The sequence below is a fragment of the Arachis hypogaea genome, chromosome 14 (assembly GCF_003086295.3).
Source record: "Arachis hypogaea cultivar Tifrunner chromosome 14, arahy.Tifrunner.gnm2.J5K5, whole genome shotgun sequence".
In the NCBI taxonomy this organism is placed as follows: Eukaryota; Viridiplantae; Streptophyta; class Magnoliopsida; order Fabales; family Fabaceae; genus Arachis; species Arachis hypogaea.
Window position 1 is genome coordinate 10,472,084 of NC_092049.1, and position 17,696 is coordinate 10,489,779.

General features: G+C 33.8%; 2 protein-coding genes across 2 annotated transcripts; both read right to left on the bottom strand.

Annotated features, from left to right (window-relative positions):
• Window positions 1–8,283: 8,283 nt before the first annotated feature.
• Window positions 8,284–9,168, bottom strand: LOC140178469 (uncharacterized). The gene is made up of 3 exons (XM_072215559.1): window positions 8,969–9,168; window positions 8,618–8,864; window positions 8,284–8,475 (listed from the first exon to the last, which is right to left on the bottom strand). Exons 1-3 carry the CDS (start codon window positions 9,166–9,168, stop codon window positions 8,284–8,286), a joined length of 639 nt encoding a protein of 212 aa, XP_072071660.1.
• Window positions 9,169–9,201: 33 nt separating this feature from the next.
• Window positions 9,202–10,652, bottom strand: LOC140178470 (uncharacterized). The gene is made up of 3 exons (XM_072215560.1): window positions 10,433–10,652; window positions 10,071–10,238; window positions 9,202–9,938 (listed from the first exon to the last, which is right to left on the bottom strand). The coding sequence occupies exons 1-3, from the start codon at window positions 10,650–10,652 to the stop codon at window positions 9,202–9,204; spliced, it is 1,125 nt and encodes a 374-aa protein (XP_072071661.1).
• Between the last annotated feature and the right edge of the window lie 7,044 nt (window positions 10,653–17,696).

Below are 17,696 nucleotides of genomic sequence, written 5' to 3' on the forward strand. Positions count from 1 at the left end.
TGTGCAAAATCAGATCATGTACCTATTATCTTAGAAGAAGAGACAAAGGACTGGGGACCGAAACCTTTTAGGTCTTTGGACGTCTGGTTCTCACATCCCCATTTCAAGAAAATGTTCGATCAAGAGTGGAAGAAGACTCAAGGAAGCACGGTGGCAGAAAAACTAAAAAACATGAAAGGTGTTTTGAAGACATGGAACAAGGAAAAGTTTGGCAACATTGAGGAAAAAATAAAATGCTTTGAAAAAGAAATTGAAAAGTCAGAAAAAATGATTGAAGAAGACACTAACACGGAGGAAAATTTAGTTAGAATGGATGCTTTGAGGAAACAAGTTGAGATATGGTACAAGAGAAAAGCAGAGTTTTGGAAGCAGCAATCTAGGGACAAGTTCATAAAGGACATCGATAAGAACACTAAGTACTTCCATGTGAGATCAACTATTAGACAGAGAAAGACCAGGATTGAAGAGGTACAAGTTGGAGGAAGATCAGTAAAAGAGCCTAGCAGAATAAAACAAATTGCCCGGAGATACTTTAAAGAACTATATACACAAAAAGAGGTGCCAGAAGTTTACATTGAAGATGGTCTCCTACCAAGAATTACAGCTGATCAGGCGGAGAAGCTAGAAATAATCCCAACTGATGAAGAAATACGGAATGCGGTATGGTCATGCGAGTCAACAAGAGCGCCGGGTCCAGATGGGTACAACCTTGGATTTATAAAGAAAACGTGGGATACATTGGGAAAGGAGTTCTCAGGTATGGTGAAGGGTTTCTTTGTTGAAAGGAAGATGCCGGAAGAAATCAATGTAACATGGGTGGTCTTAGCTACAAAACCAGGAGGCGGAAAAGAGATAAATGACCTACGACCAATAAGCATGGTTGGGTGCGTTTATAAGGTGATATCAAAATTGATGGTAGCAAGGCTGAGACCACTCATGCAAGAGTTAATTGGGGAGTCTCAAACAGCATTTGTGCAGAGTCGCCAGATTTTAGATGGGGCACTTATAGCATGTGAAACGGTGGCTTGGTTGAAAAAAACAAATAATGCAGGAGTGGTGGTAAAATTAGACTTCAAAAAGGCATATGACTCCGTTAGGTGGAGTTTTCTTGATCATGTGCTTCAGAGAATGGGGTTTGGGGTTATGTGGAGGGCATGGATACAAGGAATGTTGGAGACAGCAACTATGTCAGTCTTGGTAAATGGCTCCCCGACTAAACCGTTCCGCATGGAAAGAGGACTCCGACAGGGTGATCCGATATCACCGTTCTTATTTGTCCTGGTGGCTGAGGTCCTAAATAAACTGGTGGAACGAGCATTAAGTGTACAGATGATAGATGGTTTAATGGTGGGTAAAAGAGGAGTATCGCTTTCGCACCTTCAGTTTGCGGACGATACTATTCTCTTCTGTCCTCCTAAACCTGGGGTCCTGAGAAATCATAAAAGAATTCTGAAGTGGTTTGGCTTGATGTCAGGGCTAAATATCAACTTTCAAAAGTCAATCATCATCCCGGTGAATTGCAAACAAGAGGATATAAGAGGATTGAATGAGGCAATGAGTTGTGAGGTAAGAACACTACCTATTACATACCTTGGCATTCCATTGGGAGCAAGTCCAAGAAGAGCTGCAACGTGGAAACCGATCTTGGATAAGATAGAAAGTAAGCTAAGTAGCTGGAAGTCGAGTTTGTTAACAAAGACAGGGAGATTGGTAATTATAAAATCGGTGATAAATAGCTTGCCTATGTATTTTCTTGGCCTCTTTAAGATGCCAAAAGAAGTTGCAAAGAAAATTATACAGGTGCAAAGGAGATTTTTCTGGGGAAACAAAAACGAAAAGAAATTTATGCCAACAATCAAATGGAGCACTATTCAAAAGCCTAGAGAGCACGGAGGACTTGGAGTTGGGGATATAGAAATGAAAAATGCAGCCATGTTGTTTAAGTGGTGGTGGAGGTACTCGGATGAAAATGAACCACTGTGGAAGAGAGTAATTGGATCATGTTATGATGTAGACAAGAACATGCCGGTTGAAGAACACAATGATAAAGGATCCAATGGTCCATGGAAGGAGATTGTGAACCTTACAAAGAAGAATGAGCTGTACAGAGAAATTTGCAAAGAGGGATGGAGAAAATGTGTTGGAAATGGTAAAGCAACAAGGTTATGGAAAGATATATGGGTTGGAAATGTATCACTTCAAGATAAATTTCCAAGAATTTTTGCGGTTTCAAATCAGAAGAATAGCACTATATATGAGTGTGGGGTGTGGATCGGTTCATCATGGGTATGGAGTCTCCAATGGCGAAGAAATTTTTTTGAGAGGGAGAGAGTACAAATAGAAGAATTAAATAACATTTTAGATAGTGTGTTCTTATGTGCAGGTAACATAGATAATGCCTCATGGAGATTTAGTTCGGATGGAAGATACAATGTGAAATCATTCATCAATGTAGCCGAAGGAAAAATATATGGAAAGCCAACTATGAAGCATGTCTTTGATGATCTATGGAGAGGATTGGTACCACCTAGAGTTGAGATGCTCGTGTGGTTTGTGATAACAGATGGGCTGAATACAAAGGACAAATTAATAAGGAAGGGAATCATAAGCCAAGGTGAAGGGACTTGTGTTTTGTGTGAGAAGGCACAGGAGTCGGTAAACCACCTTTTTCTTCATTGCTCTTTTTGCTCAAAATTGTGGTCTATGGCCTTGAATGCGGGTTGTGTGTGTTGGGTAGAAGTAAATGATGTTAGAACTTGGTTTGAGGGATGGATCAATTGTGATGTGTGCAATATGTCAAAAAAAAAATAGATTATGTTATTCTTTGCTATTTTGTGGACTGTTTGGAATTGCAGGAATAGTAAAATCTTTGAGAATAAAGTTGTTTTATGGAAAAGTGAGTGGGAAAAAGTAAAAACATTAGTTAACCAATGGTATGAGGTGAAAAAAGTGAGAAGTTGTGTACATAGGAGAGAAGTGCAATTTGAAGAAGACAGGAAATGGATATGGTGGAACTGTATTGGGTATAAATCAGATAGAAATATATTTTGTGTGGGTGGATATTTGCAGGAACCAAATGAAGAAATACACTGTTATATGGGCGAATTTGTGAGTCATGAGTCAATGGGAGATGCATTACTGGTTGGACTACAAATGTCCTTACAATTTGTTCTCGAAGAAGTAGGAGTAAAAGAAGAAGATGTAAAAAAGATGGTTGATAATAAAAACATTGTAAAGTGGTTACATGGAAATATGGATACAAATTGGGAGTTGAGGTTTCTAAGAAACAAGACAAGCAACATAAAACATATATTCCAGAATACAACTGTGGAGTTTAAAGGAGAAAGTGAATACAAGGCAAAAAAAGAATGGGAATCAAAGGCAATAATTGAGGAGCATAGATGGATAAAGTGGGGAAAGTGAGTACATTGACTTCTTATGCAGCACAGGTGGTGGAAGTACACAACAAAAAATTCATTTCAACTTATTGCATTTGAGGAATGTTTTGATTATGTATGTTTGTTTACTTGACTATTAGTTTATGTTTATTGGCTGATCTGTTTCTTGTGGTTGATTTGGTCCTTGATGGCAATGGCGAAGGGGATTAAATTTAATCACTTGACATTAGTACTCTGTACTCCCTAAAAAGGTCGAGTTATTTATTACTGATCTAAAAAAAAATAACAAAGGTAATATATTACATTAAATGTGTCTAATAAATATATTCTAACAATATATATACAAAAACTTTAGACACCTTTTATCTAATAAATATATTCTAATAATTTATATACACACGAGTAATTTAGAGTACCTAATTAATAAGATAAAATACATACCAAATTTAAATAATTACATATTTTAATTTTTATAATACTATTTAATATATAACTTTAATTACCGCTTTTTGCTAATCTCATCAGACTCCACTTTCACTATTATTTCGTACAAGTACGTATATATATATATATAGGGATGTGAAGCATCGATCCTGTTGCCATAAGTAGGTGCACCTCCAAATCTCAACATAAGTAGCGTGCACCTTCAAATCTCAATTCCATACCAAGAAATGGAAAAAATTTGTCCTAGTGTTGTTTCCCTTACTGACATCCTTGCACTTGCAGCTGAAATATCTTCTAAGATGATAAATTTGTATTCATCTATATTTTTAAAAAATATTGTGTTTAATTATTAAATAAAATTATATTAATATATGTCACTAATTTTTTTTGTATATTTTTTAAAAATTAAAGTGTGTTTATATTTTGCCAAGAAAATTATTATTTTGTACATAACTAGTGTTAAACTCGTGCGATACACGGGCTTACACATTTTAATTATAATCATAAATTTTTTGAGTTTAGTATAATACTATCATCGTTATTATATAATAAACGTACTTAATATGTTGTTTTATCTTTATTCAAAATAAAATACAATTGGAACCATTTGGAGTCTATAATATTTTTGAACCATAAGAAAAGAGATCTAAAAAAAATAATTGTAACACCCTACCATACTCAGTCTTAGAGTAAACAAGAATATCATCAATGAAGACAATAACAAATTTGTCTAGGTCCGGCCGGAAAATCCCGTCATATAATCCATGAATACTGCCGGAGCATTGGTTAACGCGAAAGACATCACCGTATATTCATAATGACCATATCGTGTCCTACAAGCAGTTTTCGAAATATCTTCACCTCTAACCCTTATTTGATGATATCCAAATCATAAATCAATCTTAGAGAACACACCGGCACCCTGTAACTGATCCATTAGGTCATCAGTTCTAGGTAATGGATATTTATTCTTTACCGTAATTTTATTCAGTTGCCGATAATCGACACACAAGCGCATACTGCCGTCCTTCTTCTTATATAAGGAAGTAGCACTGGTAAAAGAAGCTTGGAGTCGAGCTGGTATTGAGGAACATACTTGGGAACTTGAATCAGATATGAAGAAGGACTACCCACATCTCTTTTCAGGTAACTAAATATGAATTTTGAGGGCAAAATTCTTTGTTAGGTGGGTAGGATGTAAACCCCGTTATATTAGTAAATAATTAGTCAATAAATTAATTTTTAATAAAAAAATTAAAAATGTAAATATTATATTAAATTAGGATTGAGCTCGTCAAAACGAGGATTTTGACACTAATTTTAAGAAATTCGGTCCAAGATTGAACCGAACGGGTCGGACCAGTTGAACCAATCCCAAATCGATCCCGTGGGCCCAACCGGCCCAGCACTAAAGTAAACCGAAGCCACTTCTTTTCCCCAATTCAGCAGAAGTGACGCTGAAAGCTATCAGGGGAGGGAAGAAAAGAAAACGTTTCCAAACCCTTATGGCAAAATTCAAATCACCGTAATTCCTCCGTCTGAACTCCGATCGCTGCACCATTTGTGGCCACACGACCACCGCACTGAGCTCTATATTTCTACCAGAACAATTTCATAGGTAACCCGCTTATTCACTCTCAGCCTCTTCTTCCCCAATTTTTGAAAAAATTAAGTGGAGGTATTGAATTTCTTTGCTCTTTGATATTTTAGGATCTAATTAGCTTGAGAAAAACGTTCACTCTTGCTTATACGAAGCTTGGGTAAGGTGAGGATACCATAAATCCTATTTAATTTACTTAATTTATGCTTTGAGTATTAAATTGGGGATATATGTGTTATGAATGCGTATTAGGTTATGAATAAATAATTAGAGCTTAAAATTGTGGATATTGGAACTTGGAAGAAGCTGAACACTAGTATTTTGTTGAGGTTTTTGGGGCTGTGTTGGTTTTAATAAGTTTCCTTGATCACTACGAAGAAATCGGCCAAGGTATGGTTTAGGTTTCTTGCATTTAATATATAATGTTCTGTGAAAACTTAGGCTAGATGACCATATTATAGGTTGGAATGTATGTGTATATAATTATTGCTTAGTATCTTGTTAACTAGTTGGTTTTGGTTTGGTGTTTGTTAACTAATTGGTGAATTGATAAGTTTGTTGATTAAAGATTTGAGGATGTAAATTTATGGTTGATGATGCTTGATGGTTAGTGGTGATTTGATGAATTTGTTGATGATTTGGAGCATGATTATTGTGGTGATTGTTATCGTGATGAGAAAGGGTATGTTTTGTTGAATTGGCAGGTTTGGTAGTGAATAGAATGGATCTTTTGAATGAAAATGAGGTTTGGGGGAGTTTTGCAAAACTTGGTATTGGGCCGAACTTCGGCGAGCTATAACTTGGCTTTCGGACCCTCAATTTGTTTCCAACTTATTTTAGATGAAAATTTGATTTATAAAGTTTACGCCGTTCGAAAAACGGATGAAAAACAATTTAAAATGATTAAGTTATGCTCTACAAAAATTTTGGTTTGAAATAGGTAATTCTGCAGTTTTCAACTGAATCAGGTTTTTTTTGGAAAATGTACGCCCACGCGTACGCGTGGCATGAAATTTTTAACTGTGCGTACGCGAGTAGCCTTATGCGTACGCGTAATGGACTAGCATGCATGTCCACGCGTACACGTGACATGAAATATTCAGTTACGCGTATGCATGACAAAGGGACGCGCGCGCGAGCCGCATTTTTACACTCCCACGCATACGCGTAGCCTTTATTCCAGCAACTATATTTTTTCTGAGTTTTAAATCCTATTTCAAACTTCTAAACCTCTATTTTCATTCCTTTAGCTATAAATAATAGTATTAAACCTGATAATTAGATGAAGTTAGGAAATGGGGATAACTTGGAGGTGAAGTAAAGCTAAAAAGTGATAAATTGATTATGAAATGTTACGGATGATCATGTATGATACTTGGCTTGAATAATCAAATGATCTGAGATACGAGATTTTCTGGGTAAAGTACTGTGGCTTGCCACTACATGTACCAGGTCGAAAACTCGATACTCTGTTGACCCTATGACGTAAGAGTGACCGAGCACTTATAAATTCCTGGGAATGGTACCCCCATTGAGCGATTTGATATATATATATGAAAAAAAGCTATGCATAGACTCACGGGGATGTGCGTCGGGGGACAGTCCAAAGGTTTAGCAAACCGGACTTGTCGGGTTGGCTTGCTAACCGACAGATGAGACTCATCAGCCATAGGACAGGCATGCATCATGTGCATATTACTTGAATTACTTGTTTGTGCATTAACTGGGTGTGCCTAAGTGTATTTACTATGTTAAATGTATACTTGCTATCTGCAGCACTTGTAACCTTCTTGTGTTTGCCTTTATTTGCTTATTTGTCTGTGATATTTTGTCAGAGATGGAGGTATGGTGGAAAGACGGTAAGACTATATTTAAGATTAAGTTAAGTTAGGCTTAGATAATCTTAGAAAACCACCTTTTATGACTTTTGTTTAATACTTTAAGCTGTATAATCTGAGTGTCAGCATTCTAGGATTGCCTCTGGCATTCCCAAGACCTTATATCTTATATGTATGGCACCTTTACCATGCTGAGAACCTTTGGTTCTCACCCTATACTATGTTGTTATTTTTTCAGATGCAGGTCGAGAGGCACCTCCTTAGAAATCTGAGCTCCTAAAGCGAAGTAGTTATCGGGTTACTTTTTGGATTGTATAGTCATATATATATGTATGTACCTAGTATACTCTCCGCATGACTTGTTCTTTTTGATCCTCTTAGAGGCTTATGGAGAGACAGGATTTTGTTTATGTAAATTTGGGTTTTGGATATATATATGTGTGTGTGTGGCCAGCTTTGACTTTGCGGGCTAAGTTAGGAGCTTGTTATTTTGTATCTTTGGCCCTCTATTCCTACTTTTGTTATCTTATGTTTCATGGCTACAGTTTTCTTTGTACGCAAGTTAACTCATTTTTTGGACATTATGCTTTTATTACGCGATTTTTATTTCTCCTGTTCTTCAAGGCTCCTAGTTTATTATATTCTTTCTGTTATTATATGTACTCATTTTATTTTAGAGGTCGTAACACCCCATCACCTCTGTTTTACGGCTTAAGCATAAAGCTGAGTGTGGTAGGGTGTTACAATAATAATATATATAACTATTTGTATGTCAATTTTACACTAAACTTTATATCAAAAGGCTAATAAAAATTTATCGACAACATAGTGTTTGACTAATATCATTAGAAAAATAATTGGCATATAATGTTGTGCTCCTTGTTACACATTTCATTTCAAGTCTGAAAGTAGAGTTATAGATAATTAGTTGTATCTAAAATAAACATTTGCACAAAAGTGTAATCATAACATGTTATTAAAATGAAAATACTATTTTTCTTACCTAAATATTATTAAAAACTTCTTTGAACATGACATTTGTTGTTAATAACTTTGGATTGCCGTCTTCATCCAAAATTAGAACCTTGAAGCAACTACGACTCTTAACTCTCGACAAAGCAACATAAAGTTGTCCATGGGTGAACACTGATTTTGGCAAGCAAAGACCTACATGACATAATGATTGATCCTGACTCTGATGGTCATTATAAAGCACACTGTTAATGAAAATTGTCTCTATTGGAAGTTAAATGGAAATCCTGAATCTGAAGAGACCAAGTTCATTCTTAGAATGTACATTTTGTCACTAATATTTCTACCGGTCAGTCGGTCACTACCGTCACTCCAATTACGTTGTTGTCAAGTTCGTTAACTATTAACCTTGTCCCATTGCATAAACCTGAAGTCTGGTCTATGTTTTGCAGTAGCATTACAATGGCTCCTGGTTTTAAAGTCAACTTGTGATTAGGTAGTCCTAAACTTCTGATTTTATTTAGGAACTCTGGTATGAACCACTCTTGTTGTACATCTTCATTCTCATTAGCTTGCATGTTGTGTAAGAACTTAGATATTCCTTTTCCATCCCTGGGAAGATTGTCAAGACGAAATCGTTTACCTTCTCGACACTCTCAAGCGTTGGTGCAAGAATTACCTTACTCTGAAAATATCTGTAATCTGACATGTTTTACAATAAATCTGGATATGCAAAATCTATCAAATGAGAGAGAGGGTCATCAACAGTTGTAATTAGCAGATCATCTGGAATATTAACTTCTGACTCATCACCAACAGTAAAACCAATATTTTCATTTCCAACATCTAGTATCCAATTAGCAAATCTATTTATTTTACCATCATGTTGATCTGAAGAAGACATTAGAAGTCTCATGTTCGTATGTAGCTTCAGAACCTTACAGAACGATCACAGATGGGATGAGTTAATAGCTGATGATAATATATCGTATCTACTCCCTTTTAGAATCATCAAAAGTATCTGCCTGAAATCACCTCCTAGAATCACAACCTTACCACCAAATGGTTGATGTGTCTTATGTTGATGGGTAATTGACATAAGATCCCTGATTGTCCGATCAAGTCTTTCAAAGCACATTTTATTGAGCATTGGAGCTTCATCCCAAATTATTAAGCTACTTTGGATGAGTAGCTCAGCCTTCAAATTACCATGTTTGATATTGCAGGTAGATTCATTAGTAATTGTAATGGGTATTGAAAACCTAGAATTATCCGTTCTGTCACCAAGAAGGAGTAAATACACAATTCTACTGGATGCGATATTTAAAACAATCTTTCTTCTAGACCGAATAGTAGAAGAAAGTCCATTACAAATAAATGCCTTACTACACCCACGATGCCCATAAACGAAGTAAAAACCACCAGAGTCTGTAATAACAGCATTGAGTATCTCATTGAATACTAATCTTTGCTTATGAGTCATCTTTTGTTCTGTATATAAGTTTGTATGAGTCAACTCATTTGTTTCATATGCTAATATTAGCTTATTCTGAAAAAGGCAAATATCAGACACCTCATGATATGGCATTGATTGATAGTCTGTTAAAGATCTCATATTGCTGTTGAGTATCTTCTCAATCTTAATAAGGCAGATGTTTTTTAATTCGTCATTAGTCATGCTTAGTCCTAGCAAAAGCACATGATGGTTTTATGAAATATTTAATAAGTAATTCTAAAATAAAAAGCATTAATATTATTAATAAAAATAAAGTAATTAGAGAATATAATTTTGATATAAAAAAAGACATAGTGAAATACCTTGATTTTTAAATGTTTTTCTCCTCTCGTATAGTATTTTGTCAACTAATAATGTCCAAGTTGCATTCTTAACACGATCTGGTTTGCTAACGCTATTAGATATCAGTAGCATCACAAATAGTTTTCTCAATTGATGACCAGATGCAAGTTTAGCTACCTCATTAATAGCTGCAATGAATTTTCTATCATCACACAATAGTCCCATGGAATAGCAAGCATCTTGGAAGTTAGAATATGTAATTCCATTAACTATCCTAATAGACTCATATGTTGTGCAACCTCTCTGAACAGTTAACAAAGTTCTCATATAGTAGATATCACTTGTATCCGGTGGAATATAATTTAACCGCCCGATAGAATACCCTCTTCTGCATGGATGTCATTCCCTTGCTTCTCTATCATGAATAAATTGTTTGGAAACTCAGCATACGTCAAAGTTTGACATGCTTCAAGTTCTGTGTTAGCCTCCATCCATTCTAAGAACATCGTACATTTTTCTTCCTCTTCTTCCACGATTTTCTCAAGATCGTCATCTTTAAAGATGATATTTTGCTCTCCAGGCAAATGAAAGGTTAATCTCATCACTAAAGGCTACCTCCGATGAATATCATAAGTCAAAGTTCTCCACACAGTCTCACATGCAAACAAATACCTACAATCATAAAATTGTTTATTCTCATCAATAATCTGAACATTCTCTCCACTAGAAGCTTCCTTTGAAACTCCAACTGCTACCCTGTCTGGACCTTTATTCACGTACTTAAACAAATATTTGATAGCATTTGACTTGTTGCAGTACTCTACAAAGTCAAAAGTGAAAAATAATTTGTAAATCACATATTTCTATTTTAAAATTATTCTAATTTTAAATTCAAAGAAATATTGAATCGAAAATTTCTCAAATTGAATTCTAATTTCAGCATAGTCCGTTCTGATACACATGTTAGAATTTGTCAAATCTATAGCAAAAGTTAAAATAACAGATAGAAGAGAACTATGTGTATCTCTAGTTTATGAAGCCAAGCAATTGAAAGATAATATTTATGTGAAGGTTTAGTACTAAAGAACACAAATCCCGTTAGCCGTCAAAATTGATGAAAGTATAGATCTTTTCTTTATAACATGTGTATACAGTAATTAAATCTTAACCATAAAAAATTTAGATCACAAGAGAAAAAGAAAAAATTGTAGAATAGAAATAAAGAAGGAAGATTATGATAGTGTGGACGAAGCTCAACAATGGATCTTTATTTTTCATTGGAGTCCAATATGAACTCATTATATACCCAAAAAAAGACTGAATCATTTTTTTTTCTTCTACAACTCCAAGACCTTTATAATATTTTATGATTTTGGATTTTTTTATTATTATTTTTTTTTTGTGAAATAATTATTTGTCCATTATTTCTTAATTTTTTTTATTGTTTGTATATCTTAAATTTCTTTTATACTAAAAAGTTTTAATCGAAAAGAAAGCATCACAATTTTACTTAAACAATTGTTCACAATTTTGGGTAAGATAAATCAACATTAGCATTATTAATTATTACTTATCATTTTTCATTAGTAATAATATGGCTTAATTGTAATTAATTTTGTAATAAGAGTATGTAAAGAATAACCACCAAATAAATATTTTTTAGGTTTTCATTTTAAAAAATTAATGTGTATTACAATTAAACAACACCTATATAAAATATATTAATATCATACTATTCGTTCTAGTGAACGGTAATTATAAGGTAACACACTGCATTTTTTAAGTCACAAAAAAAAAAAAAAATGAAATACACTGCATTTTATTTTTTATAGTGATAATTATATATAAGTTTTTGTTAAGTATTAATAAAATTACAATGCTTTTTAATTTGTCCTTATTTTCCAACTAGAACTTATATGTTCCCGTCTTTACCGGGGTGCATCAGTATGGATGGTGTCATTATTTTTTGGAAAATTTGAATAGTAATTGTTGTCGAATGGGACCAAATCCAGGAGATTATTATTCCTCCATCACTAGAACAACTTGATGGATTGCGGAAAAATTGGCAGTGTTTTGCACATCTATCCTAGATTCTTAGGTGTATGTTATCTAGATTATAGTAATAATATAGATTTAATTGTAATTAATTTTATAGTAAGAATATATATATAAAGAGTACATAGAGTGTAATTATCTAACAAACATTGTTTAGGTTTTCATTTTAAAAAATTTTAAGATAAAAGAGAGAAAGAGATGTTAGTAATTCAACTTTAAGATAAAAGATAATTATAGGAGTAAACTTTATCATTCATTTATTTCAAATGTTAAGAAAAATAAACTGAAAAAGGTATTTTTTCATATGAGAAAAAAAATTAAAGTATCTAATTTTTATTAATACATTTAAATGTCCTTAATCCTAAATTTGTATCAGATTCTATTGATTATAATTAATCTTAAAACTTTATTTTAGTATTTTAAAAATTAATCACTAGGGTACTTTAATGTTTTCAAAATGAAATTCAAATTTTAATTAATACAATCAAATAATCCTAATTAATCCTATGATGTTATTTTTAATTTTTTAAATTAATGCTAAATACGTTTTGGTTAACGAACTTTTATCGGTATTTTAATTTTTTTTAAAGTTGAATTTTATAATTTCTAATACAATCAAATAACTTTAATTTCAAAAGGTTATTTTAATCAATGTAAGATTAATTCTAAAAAAATATTTTAATCCTTTAAAATTAACTAAAAGGGTTAGTCTTTTTAATATTAAATTTGAATTTCTAATTACTAACACAATCGATCAATAATTTTAGTTAATGACTTGATGCTTAACGGGTATCTTAGTATTTCAAAAATAAATTAAAAATTATTTTAGTCTTTTTATAATTAATCTTCAAATATTATTTTATTCTTTTAAAAATTAATTACATGGGTATTTTAATCATTATTGAAATTTGAATTTTTTTAATATAGGAGTATTTGTGAAATGAGTTTGATGTGGTATTTCCATGTTGCTGGTTTCATGTATTAATTTTTTAACCAATTCTTTTTCTATTTTCGTTCGAATTTTTCAACTAATCCTTTCCTATATTTTGCTTCTAAAAACAAAAAGTTCCGTAACCCCAACTCCAGAGTCCAGAGGCAACAAATAAAATCCGAAATAAACATTAGGGCCACTCTCAATAACGGAGCCCAATTAATGCTACTGGAAGTTACTAAAAATGGAATTTTTAGTGTATTAGCCATGAAAATGGAACCCAGTTGCAGCGTGCAATTTTGAAGAAGAGTCTCCAATTCCGGGTCGGGTTGGGTTAGGGGGGGGGTTTGGTCTGGGTCTTTTTAGGCACTAGACAATGACCAAAAAAAAAAAAACTGTGACTTTCATGAATAAAAAGAAAAAAAAGTGACTTTGGAAAGCCTTCTTAAGTTTTATTTTCTTTAATTTTTCTTTCTCAGATTTAAAATTTGGATATTGATAATTGTTTTGAGGATAAGTTAAAACTGGGTTGTTTTTGGGTTTAAACGTGAGGTCCAGACTTCTTTTGATGCAACATCTAACTTCTTATGATATAGAGATGCCGCTGTTCGAGTTCCTCGTGAGAAGGTAGGGGTGGTATCTGCAAGGGACTCTAATATTTAAGTTAGCAAGGGTTTAAGCAGGTTTTAGCAGGTTTTTAATAGATTGGGCTTTAAATATACCTGATGGTGTTAGTGTATTTATAGTAGAATAGATAACCACCTATCAGAGTAGTTCTACCTTTGAGAGTGGATAACCGTTCCCTTTTGTTAGAAAAGTTGTTAAGATCCCCTTTCTAGATGAATAAGAGATATCTTAGGAGTCAGTTACTTATCTAGATAAGTAGGACTAGACTTATCGCTGTGTTCGATCTCTATAAGGTCGGGTAGGTCCTAGAGTGTGGTCTAGACTCTTGCTATGTAGACTGGGCTTTTAATCATTTTGGGCCTGGCTAAATTGTGGGCTAGGGTATGAACAGTGCGCCTATTCAAGGTCGAGCTTTATGAAGTCGGACTCGAGCAATCAAATGGATCAAGTCGAAATGTTGAGTTGTAAAGAAGTAGTTTGTGGTATGAAGCTAAGGAGGTCGGTCAACTCAACATGATTTGAATGATGTGACATTTCTGTAACATTTCTCACTCAATAACTGTTTGCGCATCTTTTCCTTGCACTATCATTTTGCTGTAGTGTAGTTGTTACTTTGTCGTTTTGTAATCCGATATTACAAGTCATTTTTATGTTCTGTGCGACTTGCTCTCTTTATATGACTTGTTTTTGGCCAAGTCTTTTTTCTAGATCTGATTTGTACAACTCGTTCTTTCCGAGTTATTTAAAGCTTGTATGCTCTATATGACTGGTTTTAGCACATCTTGCTTAACCAAAGAATATTTTTTGACCTAGTTTTATACAACTCGTTCAGTTCGAATTGTTTTGAGATGCATGATTTAATGACCCGATTTTCAGCAGGTCCAGATCACTGTCAGTCGTCAGGTATTACTTCTTAGTAGCCCTATAATACTCTAGACTCGGTAATACTTACTACATATGAGCCTTTCGTACTAACGGAAGCGTATATGTTAGCTTATTTTTATCATATGTCTTTCTTAACAAACCTATTAGCAATCTTCAGAGATATACAATATAAAATAAACACCAAACTAACAGCAAAATTAAATTAGTAACGAGATTACAGAAAACTCTCATGTATATATACATCTCAGGTTAGTTCGTACAAATTTGACATATATATATATATATATATATATATATATATATATATATATATATATATATATAACTGACAACTTTTCAGATACTTGGTTCATATAGAAAAATTCCTAAACTGGTACTCGGACTAAAGAAAAGAAAATATCAAGTCCTATCCCTCAAAAATACTACAAAAGTGAGGAAAAGCAAAGTCTATGGAATGAATACCATCTATCGTACATTCTTTCAAACGTCGATGCACAAGTCTGCAACCATCAGCTCAAGACTAGTTTCGAGCATCTCCTATAGGGTCCGACAACACGTGCTCCTCTGGTACCTCTCTGAATATGACTCCAGTGGCGGCGATCAAGTCTGGATCTTCCATCTGTGGGGGAAAGGGAAAAGGAAGGGGTGAGAACCTATATGGTTCCCAGTAAGGTAACATCGTGAAAGCGCATCTCTCTCGTGAAACTTAGAGTTTTAGCTCTATCGTAATAAGTCGCTTACTAAGTCTCTCGACTACTTCCGTATCGTGGGTTCTGACATAACTCTTTCTTGGCATCTTTCTTTGGGATCAATGCCGTTCTCACGCTATTCTCTATGACTATTATTCCTAACTTTATTATCTTATTCTAAGCTTTGGAGAAATAAATCATATAATTTTAAAAATACAAACAAGAAATAGAGAATTGAAAATTAACAAGAAGCAGATAGCACATAGAAGAAAGAATGAACAGTAAACAATCACAATCAAATGCGCAAACAATTTATGATGCATGCCTGTATCTAATGCAGGCCATGAGCTCATGCGTCGGTTGTCTACCCGCAACTTGACGTTACTCGAGGCGAACCCCGAATATGGTTTCTTTACCGTGTCAATCAGGAACAATGATCATCATGGGTATGTCAGTTAGGATATCTTGGCATCACGGTAGAAACAAGCTATCAGTTAGGCGAACATTCCTGCATTAGCAATCTCAGGCTATCAGTTAGGCAGGCACTTTCGCATTAGCAATTTGGCACAAGGCCCATTCAACATATAATGTGCTATCAGTTAGGTGGACATTCCCGCATTAGCAATCTCAGGCTATCAGTTAGGCGAGCACTTCCGCATTAGCACTTTGGCACAAAGGCCCATTCAAACAAATAGTTCTCATGATTCATTATCCATTCATGGTTTCTCATTTTCTTTCTTTTCATCATGTCTCCGCATCACCTTATAAATACACATACCTCCGCATCACCATATAACTAAGTATACCTCCGCATCACCTTTTAACTTTAAGTCTTCCTATGGACAACTTACATTCTTACTCATTTTCCTGACTTGTCTAGCCTATTACTTTCTTGATGACCAGTCTTCTATTTAATAATTAATATAGAAAACGAACTTAGATTCACGCAAACTTTATGTCCACGCGTTTGTATTGAACTCAAGTTTCATTTTAAGTTTCAAAGCATTATCATTTCCAGAACAAAAGTTATACCCATTCTATTTTGAGAGGTTTCTATTTGATTAACCAGGGACCTGGTTAACTTCCAAAGTGCACAACTAATTTTTTAGAATAGCTATGGCTTTGAAATTTAAACTAAATGAAATAGACACCATAGGATTTTATTTGGTTTTATTTTCATCACAAAAGCTTTTCTACATCAGGAGATATCCATTCAGGAAATCATTGCTCTAAGTTTTGAAATCCTGTTTAGCCATTAGTGAGCAGTAAAATGTTAAAGCCTATAACTTTTAATCCATAGGTTCTAAAATTTTGAACTTTTGAGGGAACAAAATATACATCATGAGGGTCCTATCAAAACTAGTTTCACTCAATTTGGAATTTAGGATCAATACCAGTAACTCAAACAAATTACTAGAATTATCAACGAGTTTCAGAATTGCATGTCAATAAAACAATGAACCTTCCATTTTGTAAATTGCGTATTTAATTCTACAAAAATGGGATTACCCCAAAATTTAAACACAATGTTCTTTACATGCCAATATTTCAACTCTTTTTGGTTTCAACCTAAAAACTCATCAGAATCAAAAGTTGTGTAGGTTGGAAGTTGCTACTAAATTAATTCAAAATCAGATTTTTCAGCAGAAACCATTTATTTTCAAATATTTTTATCTTCCAACCTACTCATCCGAAAATTCTGAAATTTTGATAAAATGATTTAACCTCATCAAGGATTACCAGAGAATTATTACACGATTTTTGAATGGTTAGATTTTTCCCAGAAATTTGCGCAAGTCGCTGCCTAATTTTCAGTAACCATATCGATAGAATTTGGCTTAGATTCTAACTAATCATTTTGGTTTTCTAAGCTTCTTATCATCTCTTAATCATCTTCATCATTATCAAACACAAACCAACATCATAGATAGCAGAAATTAATCATTTCATCATCAACAAGCATCATTCACATAAACACAAATATACAATTATACTAACCTAACCCCTACCTGAATGGAGTTCACCCTTAGCTTGTTCAAGAAATTGGTTCTAGCTTTTTCTTACTCCTTTGGTCAATTTTATATCAAACTTTGGCCAGCCCCTTCTTCACTTTCCCTTGCTCTCCTTGCTTAGCTTGATCATCTCCATGAAGATGTGTAGCTAAAGGCTTGAGGAATCATGTGAAAGTGGTGAAGATTGGAAGAACTCCCTTCTCTTCCTTGGTACACTCTAACTCTCGAACTCCTCTCTTTCTCTAACTCTCTTATTATCTCTTCTTTTTTTTTTTGTTCACACTTAATACTAACATGACTTATATGAAAAATGACCTGATAATAAAGGATTGGGTGATCAAAAAGAGGTATGGTTCGGTGACAATAATCAAGGGAATGCACACTTGTCTAAATGCATGTGTGTCATCATTAATTATTTCCTATGATTCATCACCCTTGGCTAATATG